This window comes from Salvelinus fontinalis, chromosome 5 (assembly GCF_029448725.1).
Source record: "Salvelinus fontinalis isolate EN_2023a chromosome 5, ASM2944872v1, whole genome shotgun sequence".
NCBI classification, from domain to species: Eukaryota; Metazoa; Chordata; class Actinopteri; order Salmoniformes; family Salmonidae; genus Salvelinus; species Salvelinus fontinalis.
In genome coordinates this window covers 25,193,698-25,215,843 of record NC_074669.1, presented here as the reverse complement: position 1 = coordinate 25,215,843, position 22,146 = coordinate 25,193,698, and the positions used below count along the sequence as shown (strand labels likewise).

The 22,146-nt window shown below is 43.2% G+C and overlaps 1 protein-coding gene across 24 annotated transcripts in view; it reads left to right on the top strand.

Moving 5' to 3' along the window:
• The first annotated feature begins 1,037 nt into the window (after positions 1-1,037).
• fryl (furry homolog, like) overlaps positions 1,038-22,146 on the top strand; it is an 87,784-nt gene continuing 66,675 nt past the window's right edge. For 22 of the 24 annotated variants that reach the window (XM_055922975.1, XM_055922977.1, XM_055922974.1 and 19 more), the window contains exon 1: positions 20,541-21,088. In XM_055922975.1, coding sequence (XP_055778950.1) covers positions 20,878-21,088 — 211 coding nt within the window. In that variant the 5' untranslated portion in view covers positions 20,541-20,877. Of the gene's footprint in view, positions 1,228-11,712; positions 11,789-20,540; positions 21,089-22,146 lie in introns of those variants that run through there. The other 2 variants (XM_055922986.1, XM_055922987.1) reach the window with 2 other exon arrangements.

Sequence of the window (22,146 nt, the reverse complement as noted above, 5' to 3'; positions counted from 1 at the left end):
TCTCAAGGGACGCCATTTTTTCCGTCAAGCCTTGTTCTATCTTGATGCAGATGATGATATTGTAACGACCCTGGGGTTTATAAACCCAGGGTCGTTACAATATCAAACCATAGCCAGTTAGCCACATGCCTAAATACTCATGCGCCCTCTGATATCCAGCGTTTACGCAAGGTATGCCGCGTTCAAAACAACTGGGAACTCGGAAATGTACGACTTCACTGCGTTCAAGACCACTTGGAATTAGGAAAAAACAGGGAACCTGCTGCTGTACACCACCACCAGAGGGCGTCACGTGTACAGAAGCAGACCCAGTTCAAACGCATCAAAGCGTCGGGGGAGCAGGGGGATAGATAGCTGCCTAGTGGCTAATGCCGCGGTCACGTGCTAGTCGGAGCTAGGAAGCTCAGTAATGTCCAACTTGCTAACTGATTGACAGCAGCATGTGTACAGCTCAGCTACAACCAGTTAGCAAGTAGAACATTGCCGAGTTTCCTAGTTTCCGACTAGCACTTGAAATTTTACACTGAGGTAGCGTCAGTTTGAAAGCCCCTTACCACTCCTTCTCAGGGACACCATCCAGTCAATGCAGAGAGACGTAAGATTGCCAAAGGCTGAAAAAATAAAATCATTGATACAATAGGTTTATACTAATCTTAAAATGCAAGACAAACTGCAAAATCGTTTACCAATGCCCGAATCTGTCAAAGAGGACAATATGGTGTAATTGCAGACCACAATTCGAGGTGTTTCTTGATGTGGGCGTTCCTTGATATCATAGATGATTTGTTAAAGTTGGAGGTTAGGATGACGAGGATAATTCACGTGGCAGGTTAGGAGGATAAAGGTTCAAGTTAGGAAAAGGGTTAGTCTTAGTTATAATGTTACATTTGTCAACAACTGTTGTGCCCGACGCAAAATAAACGACCACGGATCAATGTCGAGCAACAATGGGAGTAACTTGACGTCAAGAAACGCCCTTAATTGTGATCTGCAATTACACCCTTCTCAAAGAGGAGGGTAGTTGCCATTGGACGAGTTTTAGGTCTTTGAAAAAAATGAACGTTCTAAAAAAAGAATGAAAGGAAAAGGGAGGTGGGGACATAGACAAATGTTGAAATATAATTTCTGCGAGCCCGGCGAAGCTTCACTGTTGGAAAAAGCTAAACTAGTTTAGCATGCCAAAGGAGTTGGATTGCTAGGAAACAAGCTAAGCGCACTTTAAAAGAGGTAAGCTCGGCCGAGATTTGAAATACTCGGTCCCACCACAGCTAGCTGGCTAGGCAGTTCAGGTTAGCAAGCTATTTTATGAGTAGCTAACGTTTCGTACAAATTGGTTAGTTAACGAATTGCTTCGATAACAACTAGCAGCCGTTAACCAACCGTTTGTCTGCCATAGGTTGCAGTTAGTTAGCTGGCTAAAGCGCACCCACGTTGCTAGTTAGCTCACGTTAGCCCAGTTAACTAGCTAACGCTAGCTAGAAGCTATTTATTTTCTAGGTAAGTTAGCTACATAGGCACAGATAGAACAATGAGCTATGAGGGTTAGTTATACAAATATTTGCCATAACCTTAGTTAGTTAGCCATGTTGTCAGGATTTTGGCAAGCACCAGAAATACTTGAATGAGTATACTACAGTTGTCAGCAAACTAGTTATGGTGTCAGGAACAAATTCCACGCTAGCTAACATTAACCAACCAAGCTAACCGTTAGCTACGATGCAATATAGAAGACGCAGCACAATGATAATGCTGGTACAGTAGCAAGTTCGCTGTTAGTATATTATGTAACGTTAGTTATAGCGAACTATAACCCCCTGTTTCTTTTGTTTTGCCTCCGTCCATCCGTTGATTTACGTCCGGTAAATTGTTCCTGACACAATGTATTGGCAATTTGACTGGCAAGAATAAGTAATAAGTTACTAGCTAGGATACAACTAATGTTTCAGGATAATCAGCAAATATCCATATACACTTGTTATTATACAGCTCAATCTTACTTCGGGAACGCCTTTACTTTAATGCCAATATACCCCAAAATTGTATTCAATGCTAGTTGTGTATGCCTAGGCCTGTAGCCCAACAACAAGGAATATCATTCTCTCCCCCAAAGATTGCCTTCTCTATAAATATCATTGCTGGGTGATTTCTCACTCTACCTTGATGTATAGGTGCTAGATATAAAGTTAACCTCCAATCAGAACTGTAATAGCTAACATTCTGTAATTGCTACTGGGCACTCTTTCTTCCAAGTGTGTAATTACAGCAACAGCCAAGTTTCATTTGTCCTGTTTAGCAGCTGTTTGTGTCCCCTTCTTAAATTGGGCCACATCCAGACTGGCATGGGAACCAAACATCAGTGTCTGTGAAAACGTTTGGCAGTGTACACACTGCACAGTAAAGATCAATCATAATAGGGTCGCCTGTCAGCTGCCACTGTCTTCTGGTGTGTTTGTACGGGGGAATAGTTGTGTTTCATGTCTAACATTCTTAGAACTTTCTGCTCTGTTGAGTGCAACAGACAGACAATGGGGAGTTTGTTCTTGTTTTCTGGAGGCAAGCACTGAAATGGGAACACATACACACAGAGGAATCTGGTCACTTTGCAATGAGCCTGGAGGTGGAGAGGGCTGAACTATTTCAGACGTAGCCTGTGGACCCCGAGGCCTTTACAATGCACTTCTCATCTGGAGAAAAGTTTGTCTGTGTCACTCCCACATGGGTGTTGTACAAGCTCTGAATAATCAGTAACCACTTAATTCAAGGACTGGTGCTCTTTCATTGTCGAATAACAGGCCACATCTTACATAACGTATAATGCTGATTCATCATAATGGGTTAGAATTTATTATTTTTACTAAAAAAACATCACTAGATTGTCATAGTCAGGACAGGAGGCTGTTAGATTTTCCTAGGATTAGTGGCAGTCTGGTTTGTTGTGGTGACTTTTTAAAGTGAGTGTAAGGTACAGTGAGGGCCATGTCTTCCCCTTCCCATACATGTCTCTCTCTGTGTGGTTGACTCATACTCCCGGCCTCACCCTGCAAGGATAAGCATCCGATGGCAGTACAGGTGTGTGATTGCACTGTACACAGACACACACACTGGGTCTATGTGCATAGGAACAGCAGGGAATCCCTCTAGATTGCAGAGGGACATCTATCTGCAATTATCTGGGGCATAATTCCAGGGAATGTGTGTTTTTGGTTTAATCTGGTAAGACATTAATGGCATTGAGTGTAGGGATGAAAGGCCAGGCTCACTAAGAATGGCCCTGACTAAGCATCCCTGGCTCCCCATTGCAAGGAGTTAATTTTGCAGCTTGTCCTCATTTATTTGCGCTGTTATCAAAATAGTTTCTCTCATACACCCAACATGTTACCATCATGACACGTTTGTGAAGAAACATTTTCCTCTGAAATCTCTCTGTAGGAGGTTGTGCAGGTATTCATGGCCTGAAAACAGAAGTACTGTGTTCTCTTTTCATACCAGCATTGTCATGTCTGTATAATTCCGATCAATACGACTTGATTGTTGCTAAGGATTTGCACACACATCAGGTACATGGAATGAACGATGTTAATACCTTGGTACAATTGAGCAAGGTCTCTCAAATTTCAAGGTGGCATGATGTTTTTGAAGGCAACTAAGCGCTGGCCTCTGGTTGAATGGTTCTCTTGTCAGGCCATGGGCTTGTCTCCTCTCAGGATGAGACCGAGGGCCATGGATCACTTATCACTGGAGTGTGGTGGTTAGATTTACAGGAGCCAAATAATAACTGTGCAGTAAAGAGCATTTCACTTCTTATTGAGCCCGGTGTCTCACTGTTTCTCCTGTCCCATCAGACTGACACTGTTGTCCTTCACCCTCTCTTACTGCTTTGTCCCTGTACTGACTGACTGACACTTTTTGCGCCTCTGCCATCTGGTAAACAAATATATGATGCTTCCCATTATTTACCTACAGGGCTGCACAAATATCTTGCCTTGCTTCTGAACTCTCTATAACACCTGTATCTGACTGACCTATGACCTCTCAACAGTTCACCTACTGCCTTATCAAGAGAACTTAAAGGAAACCTGGATTTAGAGTGTGAACTACATCCGTCTGTATTCTTATTACCAGCTGAATTACAGCCTGTATTTGCTTGCCTGGTGACTGATGCTGGATCTCTTGCCAAATGATCTACTAAACCTAACTGAAAAGGTTGGAGGCATGACTGTGTTTGCTTGGAGCTAAATCATTAATCTGAACTGCTGCAGTGGGTATCCACCGGCAATAATGAAGAGCATGTTAAACTGAAAGGTCATGCAAGTTACTGTTTAAATAGCTGTTCTTCATCTGACAAGCCCCCCCCCCCCCCCCCCCCCCCTTCTTGAGTCATAGTGATCCTAAAATGAGAGAGATCCTTTCTCTTTGGATTCAAAGGCTGTGTTCTGTAATACACAGAAATGTGGGGTAAGTTCAGCTAGAAATAGCCTATAATTGGACCTTTCTGAGGCAGATTATTTTTGGGTCGGGAGAACTGGTTTGGAGCAGGATAATTAATGTTTGGGACTGACTTCACCAAAGAAACCACCCTGTCCTTGGCCCAAGGAAAGCCAACTCTGTACCTCTCTCACACCTCATACAGTGTGCTTGTGTGTTTGGATTGGAACTTTCAGGGATGTGTACTACGCTTCACATACCTCTATTTTTAGAAAGCACACTATTTGTGAGGAAGAGCTTTTAAAACATGCAAATAAGGGGGTCCTGTTTGGGTGGTAGCATGAACTCCTTCTCTGTCAGAAGCTAGTGATGTTTCCGCTCCATCGGAAGGTAGTGATTATGCCAGGGCAAAACCTGTCATTTTAGTGCTGGTGAACCAGATGTACTTGGTTCTTCTTTGTCCCTTTTGCATTACCATTACAGAAATGGGTGTGGCTCCATGTGTAAAGCACAACACAGGCCTGTGTTTGGTACCTGGGTGGGGGTGGGGGGGGGGGGGGGGGGGGGGGGGGGGGGTGTAATAATAGTGAGACCTCACCCCAGTCATGACTGCACCAGTGGTGAGATCAAGATAATACAGTATATTCTCACTTGCAGATGAGATCAGCATCCTGTCTGACCTAGAAAACCCTGGCGGAATTTCAGTTTCACTTAACCATTGATCAGGTTGGGCCTGCATACTGTGGTGCCCTTTGTTGTCCAGGCTTCTTACTCTCCCCCCACGACAATGTCTATTTCAGCACGTCTGTCACAACTGGTCATAGTGTGTAGGTAGGCCTAGTTACGTAAATGTCGTCAATGTTATTATTTCCAAGCTGCAAAATGCATGAGTGCAACTCTGTACTTCTGCTGCTTGTCATGGGTCTATATATAGATGGCCGGGGTTTCGTTAGCTGCCTTTTGGATCCCAAATAAATGCATAACTGATTAAATTGGCGCTGATCAATTGTCCAGGAGAAGGGAGAGAGAGAGAAATCCCTTTGCGATAAAATGCATTTTGGCCTATTCATTGATTGAAATAGCCTACCAGTCGATGTATGTCGAGAGCTGCTAATACAGCTCAAATAGCTGTTTTAATGAAGCTGGACTGAAACGTGCTTTGATAAGCACAATCATTGCGCAACAATACATTTTTTTAAATGTCACGATTTAAAGAAAGCTACTTTTATTTCTCAACTGGTAATTGAAGCGCGCTTCCAATTCGCCATTCAAGTGCATAGGCAACTAGGCAGGCTTCAGCGCGTCACACCACTTTGCAATGAGCTGGAGGCAGCATGGATTTGAAAACATTTACGTACTTGTTTGAAGCTTGAACGCTTTACTACATACTGGGGCATGTCTTACCTTGCTTCAAAGTAGCCTATTATTTTATAAAGACATGTGCCATTGAAACCAGTAGCCTTTTTCTCTCATGCTCTATTTATTTTCAAATCAACTTTTCATTGTCTAGTAGTCAAAGGCACAATCCTAGTCATATTAGCAACCCATGCTAATTGTTTCATATTTTAAATCTCCTCTCTTATTAAATTTCTAATGGATATTTTCATCGGTCACATGAAACTGCTCACAATGGCGTTTTACGCTAGTTTCATTATGGAACAAACATTCACACGTATCCTGCTGGCTTGTGCGCTTATTTATTTATGTACCTTTATTTAACCAGGCAGTTATGAACAAATTCTTATTTTCAATGACGGCTTAGGAACAATGGGTTAACTGCTTTGTTCAGGGGCAGAACAACAGATTTTGTACCTTGTCAGCTCGGGGATTCGATCTTGCAACTTTTCGGTTACTAGTCCAACACTCTAACCACTGGGCTACACTGCCGCCCCGCTTATAATGTGAATAAATAGTTATGTTGCATGAGCCTCATTTGCTTTTTACTTGTTTATTTTTATGTAGTCTAGGCCTAATGGTTGTATGAAATTGGGATTTATCGTCCCACAGCTGTCCTAGAGTCTGGAATAGGCTACTTCTTGCTCGCGCAGAACGACAAGCTGACCAATGGAGTAGGCAAACGTTTCTAATATGGGTGATAGTAGATTGACATGCAGTGCATTCGTAAAGTATTCAGACCCCTTTGTCCACATTTGGTTATGTTACGTTACAGCCTTATTCTAAAATGGATGAAATATATATTTTCTTTATCAATCTTCACACTGCCCCAACTTGAGATGCATTTTAAGGCAATGGATGAGCAAGTTAACTGATCATTTCCAAACGTTTAGGTCAGTTACATGCTGCTGCTTTGCGATCTATTAACGCAAAGGTTGCATTTAAATGGGCTACGTTTTACTGATGCATTTGGCAATATTCAATTCATAGGCACAAAACATATAAACCAAAGCATTCACTGTGAAAGTTGATAGGCTACATGTAGTCCATTCATATATAAACTCAGCAGAAAAATGAACATAAGCTGTGTTTATTTTCAGAAACCTAACATGTGTAAATATTTGTATGAACATAAGATTCAACAACTGAGACAAACTGAACAAGTTCCACAGACATGTGACTAACAGAAATGGAATAATGTGTCCCTGAACAAAGGGCGGGGGTCAAAATCAAAAGTAACAGTCAGTATCTGGTGTGGCCACCAGCTGCATTAAGTACTGCAGTGCATCTGGACTGCACCAGATTGACAGTTCTTGCTGTGAGATGTTACCTTACTCTTCCACCAAGGCACCTGCAAGTTACCGGACATTTCTGGGGCGAATTTCCCTAGCCCTCACCCTCCGATCCAACAGGTCCCAGACGTGCTCAATGGGATTGAAAACCGCAACTCGTCAGTGAAGAACACTTTTTACCAGTCCTGTCTGGTCCAGCAACGGTGGGTTTGTGCCCACAGGCAATGTTGTTGCCGGTGATGTCTGGTGAGGACCTGCCTTACAACAGGCCTACGAGCCCTCAGTCCAACCTCTCTCAGCCTATTGCGGACAGTCTGAGCACTGATGGAGGGATTGTGTGTTCCTGGTGTAACTCGGGCAGTTGTTGTTGCCGTCCTGTACCTGTCCCGCAGGTGTGATGTTCGGATGTACCGATCCTGTGCAGGTGTTACACGTGGTCTGCCACTGCAAGGACGATCAGCTGTCCATCCTGTCTCACTGTAGCGCTGTCTTCGGCGTCTCACAGTACGGACATTGCAATTTATTTCCCTGGCCACATCTGCAGTCCTCATGCCTCCTTGTAGCATGTCTAAGTTACGTTCACACAGATGAGCAGGGACCCTGGGCATCTTTCTTTTGGTGTTTTTCAGAGTCAGTTGAAAGGCCTCTTTTTAGTGTCCTAAGTTTTCATAACTGTGACCTTAATTGCCTACCGTCTGTAAGCTGTTAGTGTCTTAACGACCATTCCACAGGTGCATGTTCATTCATTGTTTATGGTTCACTGAACAAGCATGGTGAACAGTGTTTGAACCCTTTACAATGAAGATCTGTGAAGTTATTTAGATTTTTACGAATTATCTTTGAAAGACACGGTCCTGAAAAAGAGACTTTTTTTTTTTTTTTTTTACTGAGTTTAGTTTATGCTCGAGTTGATACATTTTTCTTGCGCACACCTGTCAAAACAGTTTTTTCTGGATGGAAATGTTACACTCCTGCAATGTAAAAATTACTGACATGGCAGACTCGGACGGGACAAAAATGATGTTTTGTGCTCATGCACATAATTACATTACCCGACTAATCCCAGTAAAAAAAATGAATCCCGTACGAATAGGGAACAATAGCTAGTTTAATGCTAGCTAGTTTAATGCTAGCTAGCAACTTACTTTAGCTTACTGCATTCGCGTAACTGGCAGGCTCCTCGTGGAGTGCAATGTAATCAGGTGTTAGAGCATTGGACTAGTTAACTGTAAGGTTGCAAGATTGGATCCCCCGAGCTGAACGAGGCAGAACGTTCCTAGGCGGTCATTGAAAATAAGAATGTGTTCTTAACTGACTTGCCTAGTTAAATAAAGGTGTAATTTTTATAAATCGGCGCCCAAAAATCGGCCCTAATTAATCGGAATGGCCGATTTAATCGGTCGACCTCTATTGCACACACACCACACTGTCTAAAAAGTTATTTTGTTGGCATTTACATATGTCCCCATTACCAGTAAAACATAATCAAAACCTATTTCTTTCACTTACTTGCTGTGCTGTTTTGTTGTTCAGTCGTTTCGTTCTCAACCAGGGTTTCTATGGAACGCCGTTTTGGTCTTTGCGTGTCAAATAAGCTTGTTGACCAATCAGGACCCGAATATGACTGCATGTCACATAATAATTTAACGCGTTCATAAAAAAAATTCCGTAGTTATTACACATTGATTACACTCACTCGTATTTCATATGTCACAACGATTCATCGATACGTATGCTATGATGCTGGTCAAGTTGTCTCGCGCAACAGTGCTGGTCATAAAAAAAATGTTTTATTCTAAAGCTAGCTAGCTCATGGATGCAAACAATGTTCTTCCCCAAAAGCATAGCAAAACAACATCTGTTTCAGTAGCTATAGCTAGCTAGCTAATTATATAGCTAGGTGTCATCTAAAATAACCCTCATTTATAAGACAGTTCTTATTTGATTAATGGTGGTTGGACCCATCTATGTGAAGCTAGCCACAATAACGATTAGCTACAATAGTGGACTTTGCGGTTAGCCTTCAAAATAAAATTATGGCTTAATTCTACTATTTGTATGAATTTGCATTAAATTCAAAGAGGTACTTTTATTTTGAAGGCAAACTCCAAATTCCGCTAATGTACCTAATCCTTATTGTGGCTAGCTTCACAACCCGGGCAGGTCGAGCCTCACTAGCCAGATGAAGCTAGCTGGCTGCTTGTAACGTTAGCTTTAACGTTAGCTTTGGGCAAGTAGGTTAAGTAGGTTGGGTTAAGTAGCTGGCTAGCTCTTTATTTTCATGAACTTAAGTTCAATTTCAATAGCTAGGTTGCCACTTGTTGTTCACCTAATACTTACTCAAGGATTCCTAAATCATTGCTAAGAATAATGAAAATGACTGCAGTTTCTACAGGTCATTGTTTTCAGACTGGTTGTAATTGGTGCTAGCTTGGTACCAAGCTGAAGCTAGCTACCCCGGAAGTTGCGGTCAAACAAATTATGCTTTATTATTAATGGGGTATTGTAAACACATCATTCGTGGCCTGTGTTTGCAGGCTTTTTTTGTACAGCTTTGACAGTGCTATTGTATCGTTTTTGACACGCAAAGACTCAAATGGCGTTCCATAGTATCTATGTCATGAAGCTAATACCAGTGACGCTTATACTGTGTAACTCCGGTAGGGCAACATCTGAAAAATAGCACACTTGGTAGTGTATACCAGTGCTCGACCAGTCGGCGAAAGCCAACATCACCCACGACAGGGAACGGTTGATTGTCAAGGGCAATGAATTCCATTATCTTGGCTTTAATTGATTTCGCCTTTGAGTTGTCTCGCTGAAATTCTTACTCTTTCAAATGACTGCTCGATCCACACAGCAGACGTTGTGGGCTAGGTTAGGAATGCTGTGTTGTGCTAATTTTTATGTGGTGTAATTACATCATGTACCTACGTTATATAGGTATGCACGTCAGCTTTGACATCGGTTTTGCACATCGGCATTAAACTAGACATCGGCCGATACCGATGTTGGCATTTTTTGTTAATATCAGCCGATTCCGATATGTTCACTTAAAAATCTATATATTTTTATATTGTGCATTCCTAATTAAGACTGTAGGATGTGCTCTTAGACCTACAGCGCGATGGTGGTTATAAAGGGTGCTGTACTAAGCCTACTAATGATAACATATTATCATAGTTATGAGAAAGATAAAGGAGCATCATTAGAAATATAATTTCTGATCATTTGGAACAGTGTAAAGCCTTTATTACAGCAAAGAAAAGATGTTAAAAAGAAACAGCCGAATTTGTGAAACTGTTTACTTGACATGTTACGTGAGGTTTGTTGCTGACGGAATCAGTAGGCTATTAAACAACCGGCAACAGAAGCAGGTTCTGTCTTATTTCTATAGATATATTGATTTATAAAGCCAGGCACATCTAACAGTTAGGCTATTGATTATAAACCTGATTTTAAGTTTTGGTTTCCTCACTTTTCTTAGACAAGGCAAGGGCTGCTTTCTCATATCCCAGCTCTGCTGCTGCTTCCGGGGCATTGTTCTAAAAACCGATAGGCTGGGTAACTTTGCTATTGTGCACATAGCATCATGGTCTAGGAAAAGGCACCAAATTCAACAGCACACTGATGTGTTTTAGAACCGTGGACAGCGACCACTCTCCAATGAGGGAGAAAGCGCATTTGTTATAAAATAATATTTTGTATTAGTGTCGCACCATTGTTATTATGTAATATAACCATATTCATTTTCAGTAGCACCTGTCTCAGAAGCACCGGTCTGATGGACTTTGCCATCCCCATGGCCTCCACAATGGTTCAGTCCACTCAGCGCGAATCACACCGGTATCTTGTACACCATGAGAGAGAGATTTTTTTTTGTTGTTGTTGTAAAGTCAACCTTACATGAGAGGTTCAACTTTAATTGTATCTCTACTTTTCTTACAAAAAGTAGGGCAGTATATGTTAGAGATAAATAAACTTAGATTTTGGAGGCCTTAACAGGTGCACTTACCCTAATCTGTTACCCAACCCAGTGAGGTAAAAAGGGCCTTTATGGTCTTATTCTCTGCTCCACTTGTTCTGTCTGTGGTCTGTTAACACACCTTTCCGGTGTTGCGGTCTGAGCTGTAACAGGAAGTTAATCTATTATTCACAGGTCTGTCAGTGTGTGTGAAGCATTTTGTCAGTGCGTTTTGGCGAAAGATGCCTCATTCCACTGTGAGTGTGTGTGAATGAGTTTGTTTTGCTGCCTTTTTAAATACTGATGTGCTGTGGAGTTAGAGGTGTTCTGACCGTTTCCATTTAACGTCTGATCAATGGAAACAGGATGTACCTGAGCTCAATTTCGAGTCTCATAGCAAAGGGTCTGAATACTTATGTAAATAGGGTATTTCTGTTTTGTATTAACACATTTGCAACAATTTCTAAACCTGTTTTCTCTTTGTCGTTTTGGGGTATAGATTGTTAAGTTTTCCTCAATGTGGAAAAAGTCTAGGGGTCTGAATACTTTCCGAATGCACCGTATAGGAGGTTGTTACAGGATGCATCTCTGTGGGTGATTGACTGGTGTGGTAACTAATTGAATTATTTGTTTCAGAGTCTTGTGCACTGACATCATTGGGGACCTCTTCTTCCTGACTGCCCCAGTACAGCCACTGCTCTATGGCCTTAAGGTACGTAACGTTACACAGGTTTAGCAGGAGCTGTTTGCACTGTGATGTTCTTACATGGCTGTTACAGCAGCTCAGAGCAAAGCAGTGTGGGAACTGGGAAATATTATTATGGCCGAAATAATAATTTTATTTGTTTAAATATTCCTTTAATTCTCTGGACTTTAAACACTATATTAGGAAGTGGCATAGATGTTTTGGGCACTTTGACAAGTGCCTGACTGCCAAACAATCTCACTGGCGGTGGTTTTGACTCTAGGCTGTGAACTAGGTGTTGTCTGTCAGCTGTATGACATGAGAAATGTCACCGCAGTCTGACACTGATACACTCTACCACCATTAGACAGAACACACGAAGAAAGAGTTCTGTTCTTTGTTTGTATCATTTCCTTTGTGTCGTATGAGTCTCTTTCTTGATAGATCAATGAAACTTGTTGAAGGGTTCCTTTCGGGTTAAGTGTGCACTGCCGTGCTTGTCTGATAGCATGGAAACGCCAAGGTATGCAAGGGCACGTCTCTGCAGGACAGAGAGGAGCACGTTGGTTCCTGCAACATATCAATAGAATAGGTTTGACCTTTAGATTGCACTCTTTTATTGGTTCTTGAGCAAGCAGTAATGTAGCAGAGCTGGAATGGAGCTGTTTGGTTCTGTTCACTTTAATCTACCAGTTTTATAGTGCTGTGCAACACTCTGGCCTCTAGCTGGTAATTTGAAGTCCTCTTGTTAGTTTTGAGTGGTGATTGGCCAAGACCGAAACGTGTGTGATTGTTACCCGGGGGCTGGTTAAGTGACACTCTCACGTTTCCCAGCAATGACAACCATGTTGCCTATGGGCGGACCTTACAACTATCTCAGGAGAGGCAACATGGCGACTGCCTGGTTTCAATGACACCCCCCCCCCCCCCCCCCTCCCCCTGTATTCAGATCTATGAAAGATCTGGATATTTGGAGGCAATGATGGATGAAGCGAAGCTTCGTCGTCCTTTCAGACCTGTGAAAAACTGAAGGGCGTATGTGAGAGCCAGGTGAAGGGGCAAGGCCAGTGGCATTGGAGAAGTGTTGCAGGAGGTGATTCACTGCTGAGACAGGCATCAAAGGTGTGTCATGTCAGACCATGTTTGCTGACTGCGCAAAGCTCCTTTTATCAACTCCTGTAGTGTTTTTCCAGACCACGGGAGGGCGTACAGCAACTGTCCTTACCCAACCTACTCCAGCTGTTGTTTAGGATCAGGTCAGGTGGACTAGCGGGCTGGGTTTCTGTCACGTGGAGGGAGCACAGCTCCGTTCTCACATAACAGGAGGGTCATCCTCAGTACTCCACTCAGTGAATGACCTTGTGTCTATCTGCGAGTGTAGCCAAGTGTTTGGGCGCTGTACAATCTGAGACAGCCCGGCCCGGCAGTTTTCCTGTTTTTCTCAGGCGTGAAAGCAGGCCTGAGTAGCGTCGGGGCGGTATCCAGTGAGGCGTAGGAACCCTTGCGCATTGTTTCCTGAGTTTCCTCTCACATTCCCCGGGGCTGACTGGGATCTGGGCCTCCTGCACTGGGTTATTGTTTTAACCTGGCAGCAGCACTGACCTGGCCCGTCCACACTGCAGCCACCTCCACTGGCCATTGTACTGCCCTGGTCCAGTGATGACGATCTCACTGATCATTTGGCTTTCTCACTCTCTCTAGGCCTAACTGGCTTCTTTCTCTCTCTCTCTTCCAATTCTCTACTCAGCTCAGTCGGTCTCTCTTTCGCTCAATTTTCAACTATTCCTCTGTTATTTTGATCTGTTTTCTGTCAGATTTATTTTGGTTTGTTTTACATACACTGTGTACACAATTAGGAGCACTGATATTTCCATGACATAGACTGACTAGGTGAATTCAGGTGAAATCTATGATCCTTATTGTTGTCACTTGTTAAATCCACTTCAATCCGTGTAGATGGACAGGAGGAGACGGATTAGAGGTATTTTTAAGCCTTGAGACATGGATTGTGTATCTGTGCCATTGCCGGTGAATAGGCAAGACAAAAGATTTAAGTGCCTCTGAACGGGGTATGGTAGTAGGTGCCAGGCACACCGGTTTGTGTCAAGAACTGCAACGTTGAGTGTGGAACACAGCAATTTCCCTGTCTATCAAGAATGGTCCACCACCCAAAGGCCATCCATCCAATCTGACACAACTGTGGGAAGCATTGGAGTCGACATGGGCCAGCATAGCATCCCTGTGGAACGCTTTCGATGCCTTGTCGAGTCCATGCCCCGACGAATTGAGGCTGTTCTGAGGGCAAAAGGGGTGCAACTACATTTACATTACATTTAAGTCATTTAGCAGACGCTCTTATCCAGAGCGACTTACAAACTAAACATTAGGAAGTTGTTCCTAATGTTTTGTGAACTCTGTGAAAACCTGCATTGGAAACGCATAATCTAGATTAGAACAACAATGTACCAAAGCGAAATTATCCCAATAATCCATGTCTCCCTCTGGCTCGGCCTTGGATGTAGGTTAATCTGCCAATGTTTTCTGTGAAGATTGGGAGTTAAATTATTCTGTGAACTAATCACTTGGTTAGACTGAAATCAGTACTACTGTACATAACCCCTAGTCACACCAATGCAACATAGATATTGTGAAAGTCCAGGTCTGAAGAACTTGCAGCATCATCTTGGTGATTTCATCATGTTTCTACTCCCTGAGCAAGGGACCCTCTTCTTAAAGGGAATAGACCGAGCCTTGAGAGTGAGCTCAGCGCAAAGGCTCCTTCATCAGCTCCTCTGCTCAATGCTTTTTATGCTGGCAGTGCAGTCTATTGACTGGCCTCTGGAGGGCAGGGCTGCTGTAATGCTAGCTGCCTAAGACATCCCAGTACACACCACTCCTGTCCTTTATTTGGCTTGTATCCATGCCACACTGCAGCTTTATTCTTACACAGCAAAAACAGTTATGTGGTTAGTACTTAATGTAACTGAAAAGTAAAATGTGAAGAACAAGACAAAGTGTTTTGGCTGACATTTTTGGATTCTTAAAAAAAACAAACACTTTCTGTCGTGGGTGTGGGTGATTTGACAGAAAGCAGCTTTAGCACTCACACGGGGGGGTGTACGCTGGGGTGGTACTGAAACCATTACACCACCTCAACTTGTTCTCACGCTGCACCAAAGGATGTGAGCACTTCCTCTTTACTTCCTACTGTGCCAGAACTCTAACCCAAGGCTCTGTCCTACTGAACACTAATACAGCTGACCTCAGTAAACCTGCATCAGTAGGCGCTGTATTGCACAGCTCTCAAAACAGTAGCATTCAGATTATATGATACACAGAGCCATCTTTGTTCTATTATAAATTGTTTTACACAAGATGGGATGAGCTTCATCTGTCACAGCTGTTCTCAGATCAGGTTGGTAGAGGGCACTCAGAGGGAGGTGTTCGTACTATTGGCTAAACTAAACCACTCACAATAGGTGTGGTGATGACGAATCAGCAGAAAATTGACTTTCTTCATAATGACTCTCTAAATGGGCTACATCCATGTTGTGGCAATTCGTATTGAGTTAAACTGTTCTGTTTTGAATATCTATGCGATGCATGTATATTCAGTAACCTATAGAGCAAGTGTACTTTAATACTATTTGAGAAGGTCCAGTCACACACTTCCTAGGTGGCAAAGGTAGGAATGGATATTGTCTAGGGCTGGGAATTGCCAGGGAACTTCCGATACGATATTCTAACGATACTTAAGTGCCGATATGTATTGCGATTCTCACGATGCTATATGTATTGTGATTCGATATTGCAATTTGATGTTCCAAACATATTGCTCACTACTGTATATGTCTGCTGCAGAGGGACAAAGAGCATGAGAGAAAGGGTTTTGATCAGTCATGAAAATAAGTGCTGATGACATTGACTCACTATTTTAAAAAAGATGGAGAACAAGTTTAGGAGGTAAAATACTGGAGTTTTTGTGCAGGTACAACCAACTAGTGCTAGCTAACGCTACCAATACTTAGAAATCAATACTTAGATTAAGTATTGATATATTGTCCAAAATAATGGTCATATGGAACTATATCGATTTCCAGTTTTAATGCGTATTTCCTGCAATTCTGCTCATTTTGCCATGTCTTATGCTTGTTCATATAATACCAGGGTTCGAACGGAGTTCGTGTAAGTAGAGCGTGTGCGAGACAATGGGATTGGAAAGTGTTAAGTGTAGGGTTGGCCAGTATCCAGATTTTCATAGCCTCACACGTCCTTCTCTCTCACTGGGATTTACTGTATTACCAGTTTAGTACACAAGGGGGCGCTCCCCTCAATGCTAAAATGAATGCTAACAACATTAGCACAAGTAATATCTAATTTACATTTAGGCTCCTAGCTAAATATGCTAACGAGCACAAACGAAAATAAATGAATTGCAAAGAAAGGCAATCCGGGCTTATAAAATTATACATATATAGGTAGGACCAGGTCTCTCTTAAAATATACACTGCTCAAAAAAATAAAGGGAACACTTAAACAACACAATGTAACTCCAAGTCAATCACACTTCTGTGAAATTAAACTGTCCACTTAGGAAGCAACACTGATTGACAATAAATTTCACATGCTGGTGTGCAAATGGAATAGACAAAAGGTGGAAATTATAGGCAATTAGCAAGACACCCCCAATAAAGGAGTGATTCTGCAGGTGGTGACCACAGACCACTTCTCAGTTCCTATGCTTCCTGGCTGATGTTTTGGTCACTTATGAATGCTGCCGGTGCTTTCACTCTAGTGGTAGCATGAGACGGAGTCTACAACCCACACAAGTGGCTCAGGTAGTGCAGTTCATCCAGGATGGCACATCAATGCGAGCTGTGGCAAAAAGGTTTGCTGTGTCTGTCAGCGTAGTGTCCAGAGCATGGAGGCGCTACCAGGAGACAGGCCAGTACATCAGGAGACGTGGAGGAGGCCGTAGGAGGGCAACAACCCAGCAGCAGGACCGCTACCTCCGCCTTTGTGCAAGGAGGTGCACTGCCAGAGCCCTGCAAAATGACCTCCAGCAGGCCACAAATGTGCATGTGTCTGCTCAAACGGTCAGAAACAGACTCCATGAGGGTGGTATGAGGGCCCGACGTCCACAGGTGGGGGTTGTGCTTACAGCCTAACACCGTGCAGGACGTTTGGCATTTGCCAGAGAACACCAAGATTGGCAAATTCGCCACTGGCGCCCTGTGCTCTTCACAGAAAAGCAGGTTCACACTGAGCACATGAGCACATGTGACAGTCTGGAGACGCCGTGGAGAACGTTCTGCTGCCTGCAACATCCTCCAGCATGACCGGTTTGGCGATGGGTCAGTCATGGTGTGGCATTTCTTTGTGGGGCCGCACAGCTCGCCAGAGGTAGCCTGACTGCCATTAGGTACCGAGATGAGATCCTCAGACCCCTTGTGAGACCATATGCTGACACATGCACATTTGTGGCCTGCTGGAGGTCATTTTGCAGGGCTCTGGCAGTGCACCTCCTTGCACAAAGGCGGAGGTAGCGGTCCTGCTGCTGGGTTGTTGCCCTCCTACGGCCTCCTCCACGTCTCCTGGTGTACTGGCCTGTCTCCTGGTAGTGCCTCCATGCTCTGGACACTACGCTGACAGACACAGCAAACCTTTTTGCCACAGCTCGCATTGATGTGCCATCCTGGATGAACTGCACTACCTGAGCCACTTGTGTGGGTTGTAGACTCCGTCTCATGCTACCACTAGAGTGAGAGCACCGCCAGCATTCAAAAGTGACCAAAACATCAGCCAGGAAGCATAGGAACTGAGAAGTGGTCTGTGGTCACCACCTGCAGAATCAGGTGCAGGTGGTGATTCTTCAGTGTCTTGCTAATTGCCTATAATTTCCACCTTTTGTCTATTCCATTTGCACAACAGCATGTGAAATTTATTATCAATCAGTATTGCTTCCTAAGTGGACAGTTTGATTTCACAGAAGTGTGATTGACTTGGAGTTACATTGTGTTGTTTAAGTGTTCCCTTTATTTTTTTGAGCAGTGTATTTTATCTCAATGAGGAAACTTGAGATAAAATGTGTTAGTTTGGACCTTTTACAAGCGAATGTGAAAGAACTTTAGCAAATTAACAATGTTTTGACACATGCTTGTCTGAAGACAGAATAGTACTGTCTCTGTGGAGTTTGGGAGTCGCTAGGGCAACGGGAAAGCCTACTATGCTCAGAGGAGATAGGGGAGGAGCAGAAGGGCCCAGAATAGAGAGGAGAAAAACGCAAGGAAATCAAGCTGCAGTGGCAGCTGTACAGATAACTCATCCAAAGGGCTTTGACATCTCAAACATGGCAGAAAGCTAACACAATATGATGCCCCGTGACCTTACTAATTCGGCCAGGGGTCACCCTAACGCAGAATTCTTTGCTTTTCACGCAGGGAAAAAATATAAAACTCATAAGAATTATATAAACTGCTTCTGTGTTATTTCTGCTCAGCATCAAAGAAAAATGTTCTATTCAGTTGCGCTTCTCCACTCTCAGAATTCACAAAGGCATTCAAACAAAAGACAGAGCTCTGACTGTGTAGCTACTTTTCTCTGGTACTTCTCTCTTTGTCACCAGCCTACTTTTCGCTGGTACTTCTCTCTTTGTCGTCAGCCTACTTTTCGCTGGTACTTCTCTCTTTGTCGCCAGCCTACTTTTCTCTGGTACTTCTCTCTTTGTCGCCAGCCTACTTCTTTCTCTCTTTGTCGCCAGCCTACTTTTTTCTCTCTTTGTCGCCAGCCTACTTCTTTCTCTCTTTGTCGCCAGCCTACTTTTCTCAGGTACTTATCTCTTTGTAGCCAGCCTACTTCTTTCTCTCTTTGTCGCCAGCCTACTTTTCTCTGGTACTTCTCTCTTTGTAGCCAGCCTACTTTTCTCTGGTAAAATGCAAGATTAACTTTAAGCAAAACATTATGAAAGATAGCTGGTTACATTCATGCTATGATAAACAGAAATATGATGGCCAAATACTTTTTATTGTAAGCTCATTTACTTGTGTGGCTGCCAGCCAAATCGTGTTGCACTTCTGTTGTCATCTGACAATTAAGCTATTTTCTGCCGAATGTGTTGCACTAATGTATTTTCTGTGAAGGAAAACTATAGTTGCACGTCCCTGATCACTGAATTGAAGCAAAAAAACACGGTTGACTTTCAATATAAAACGCAACCCCTGTCAATACACAGCTGGACTCACCTGCTCCTGCTTTCTCCCGTTGTGCTATTTACAAACTAACACGACTGGCTCAAAGATTCTGGGGAACTACAGTAAGCTTCATAATGTGACGGGTGAAATGAAGAAGTCTATCTTTATCTCTTAATGTATTGCACAAGTTGCCTGCAGGTATTTACTTAGAGTAGCTACAAATATTACAATTTATTGATGAACTTAAAAACAGTGTTGACATGATTTGGAAAAAACCATCCCGTGGCTATTTACAAATACCCCGGTACAGGGTATACCGCCCAAGTTTAGTCAAGTGTATGTTTAGTACCATATGACAGTTCAGTGGGCGATAAGGGTTATCAGTATACACAGACGGGCCGGAGGGTAGAGTCATCCTGTCATGGAGCGCATGTCCGTGGCTCATAAACAATGACACTGAAAATAATGATTGGTTGGAGAGATTCTTTATTGTATCTCAAGATATAGCCAAGAATCCTGAAACAAAAGAGAATATGTTGCGCATTCCGTTTGCCAACAATACTTTGACTTAAGGCGCCAAAGTCGAGTGTTTGTGCACGCCAGTTACTAAAACAATGTAACTTGTTAACCATGTTTCTACCGTATATAAAGCTGTCATTTAAATGTACATGCTCTAGCAATGTGAAATATATTATTACGGTAATGATAGACGTGTTGGTAGAGAATAATCATATAATTTAACCTACCTAAATTATTTGTTTTTGAAGCGCCGCGCTGTTTCTTGTTGAAGTGCCGGTGTGCATTACGCAAATTAGTCTACGAGTCAGAGGAACATTTTATTGGTTTATGGGAACAACTAAAATGACGAATTATCCCAGGGGGAAATTACTTCATGAATGTGTATTATGTGTCTTAAAGAAATTGTTATGGCACAAGTTATTCAAGTGTGGGTTTATGTAAAACTGTTGTTTTTATGGTGTTATATGTCCATGGGAAATTACGCATTAATGGTAGAAATGTGTTTCGGGGCTATAGTGATGGAACGTTCCTAGCTGAAGGGAGTTCCTGGAAGGAGTACTTTAGGTGGTCAGTTGGCCTTTGCCTGGGGGAGAGCAGGCTGGGCAGGTAACAGGTTGGCTAGAGTAGAGCCATACCTGAGTTTTGTAATAGGTAAAGAGTTGTTGCCGGAATAGTTTATACCTAGGATATCTTAGATTTATTCTTTGTCAACGTCCTGTTTTTATTTTCTGTTTTAAGTTTATCGTCCTGCACCTGTTAATATTGTAAATAAAAGCTTCCTAAGAGAGGTGAGCGCCAGAACATTCAGTCTGTCTCTGATCTGCCGCTTCTGTTTTACACACCCCTTCCACTTCTCACTAATTCTCCACCAAGACTGGTCTCGCTTCCTTCTCGCTCACTCTTCTAAGAGAGGTAGGCCAGGGTGTTGTCTCTGTTTTGATTGGCTATGGGCCCAGGCGTGCGTTATCTCCTGTGGAACATGTTCTGGTCCTGCCCCTGATAGGACCTGGAAACCGACCTGGCCTGGCTCCACCCACTCCTGATTACATCACTGCTGGAGTGTGATGTCTATTTGCCGTCTCCCTCTGAGCAGACAGGTACTGTTTCTGGCTGCGCAGGAAGTTTCTCCCATTCCGACTCTTCGCTGTAGGGGGATACAACAGACTGAGTTTCAATAGGTTAGGTAGTGTCTCTTCATTCTTCTAATGGGCTGTCTGTTGTTGACTATCGTAGTCTACGATATCACTGACTGTACAGCGCTAAGCAGCAGACAGACATAGTGACTGTAACCCTGGCTGTTAGTGGTAAACAGCCAGGTAGTTTTGTGGGGGAAGATGGTGCAGAGTGACTGGCTGTGGATTTGAACTGGATGCTGGACTGAGTGAGTTAGCGTGAATACAGACATACATGGAGTTCCTAAGGAGTCTGGTCCCGGCCGCCATATCGTGGGATGGGGGGGCGTTGGAGTCTGGGGGAGGGTTGCCCCGGGAGACAGGCCCCCGTCTGCTGAGGATGAAGCGCCTGGGCCTGCTGGCCATGGGCCAGACCATCGAGGAGGACCAGGAGGGTCTGGTGAGTACCTCCACCACCAGGCCCGTTCGCTCCAACCGCATCAAAGGTATTGACAGACTATGAAGCTTTCTCTTACAATGAATGCCTGACTCGCCTTATCAAGACTATAGAGTTTTGTTGTTGTGTTTAACTCTGTTGTCGTATGCACATGAGGCGTTGTGCTGTTGAGCAGAGTCAACAGTCAATCAACTGGCTGAATCTTTAGTTTTATCTTGGCCTAGTACATGGTAAACCAATAACGTCATCAGCTGCAGTAACCTTCTAACGTGATACCTATGAGATGCCATCACATGAAACACAGTAGGCTATAGGGTCATTGAGGGTTTATTCTGTTATTGCCACATCAGTACCTCCAGGTAAAGTAAGGCTTTGTGTCTTGTGTGTGTGAAAGTTTTTAAAATTATTGTGGTAGTGAGTGATCTGGGACATTGACAATTCTGGGCTCCCAAGTGGCGCAGCGGTCGAAGGCACTGCATCTCAGTGCAAGAGGCGTCACTACAGTACCTGGTGTGAATCCAGGCTGTATCACATCCGTCCGTGATTGGGAGTCCCATAGGGCAGCACACAATTGGCCCAGCGTTGTCCGGGTTTGGCCGGAGGAGGCCGTCATTGTAAATAAGAATTTGTTCTTAACTGACTTGCCTAGTTAAATAAATAAACATTTCACATGCAGCATGCTCATACCGCTATGACCACAAGGTATTACAGACGGAGAACTCTGTGAAAGGGCACAGTGAAGGTTAGCAGGACTGTGGAATATTCTATCACAAAGTCACTGAGCGGTGTTATATTGTATGCTGAAATGGAACTTGAGTTGCTGTTATTTTAATTTTTTTGGGCTTAAATATATTTTTATTCTATGATACGGTAGCTTCTGAGTTTAATGGCTTGGAATGGACCTCTAAAATGGTTTGTTTTGTTTCTGAAAGACCATTAAATAAACTCAAAATAATTTACTATTGGCTTCAAAATGGAGGACCCAAACCTATCTGTTTATAGTAAGCACTCAACAGGCCTCTCGTTTTGTGTGTGTGTGTTCACCAGCCTCTTTCCATCGTCCGCAGGGTGATGACTCGTCAGTCGATCAGCATGGCTTTGTGCTCA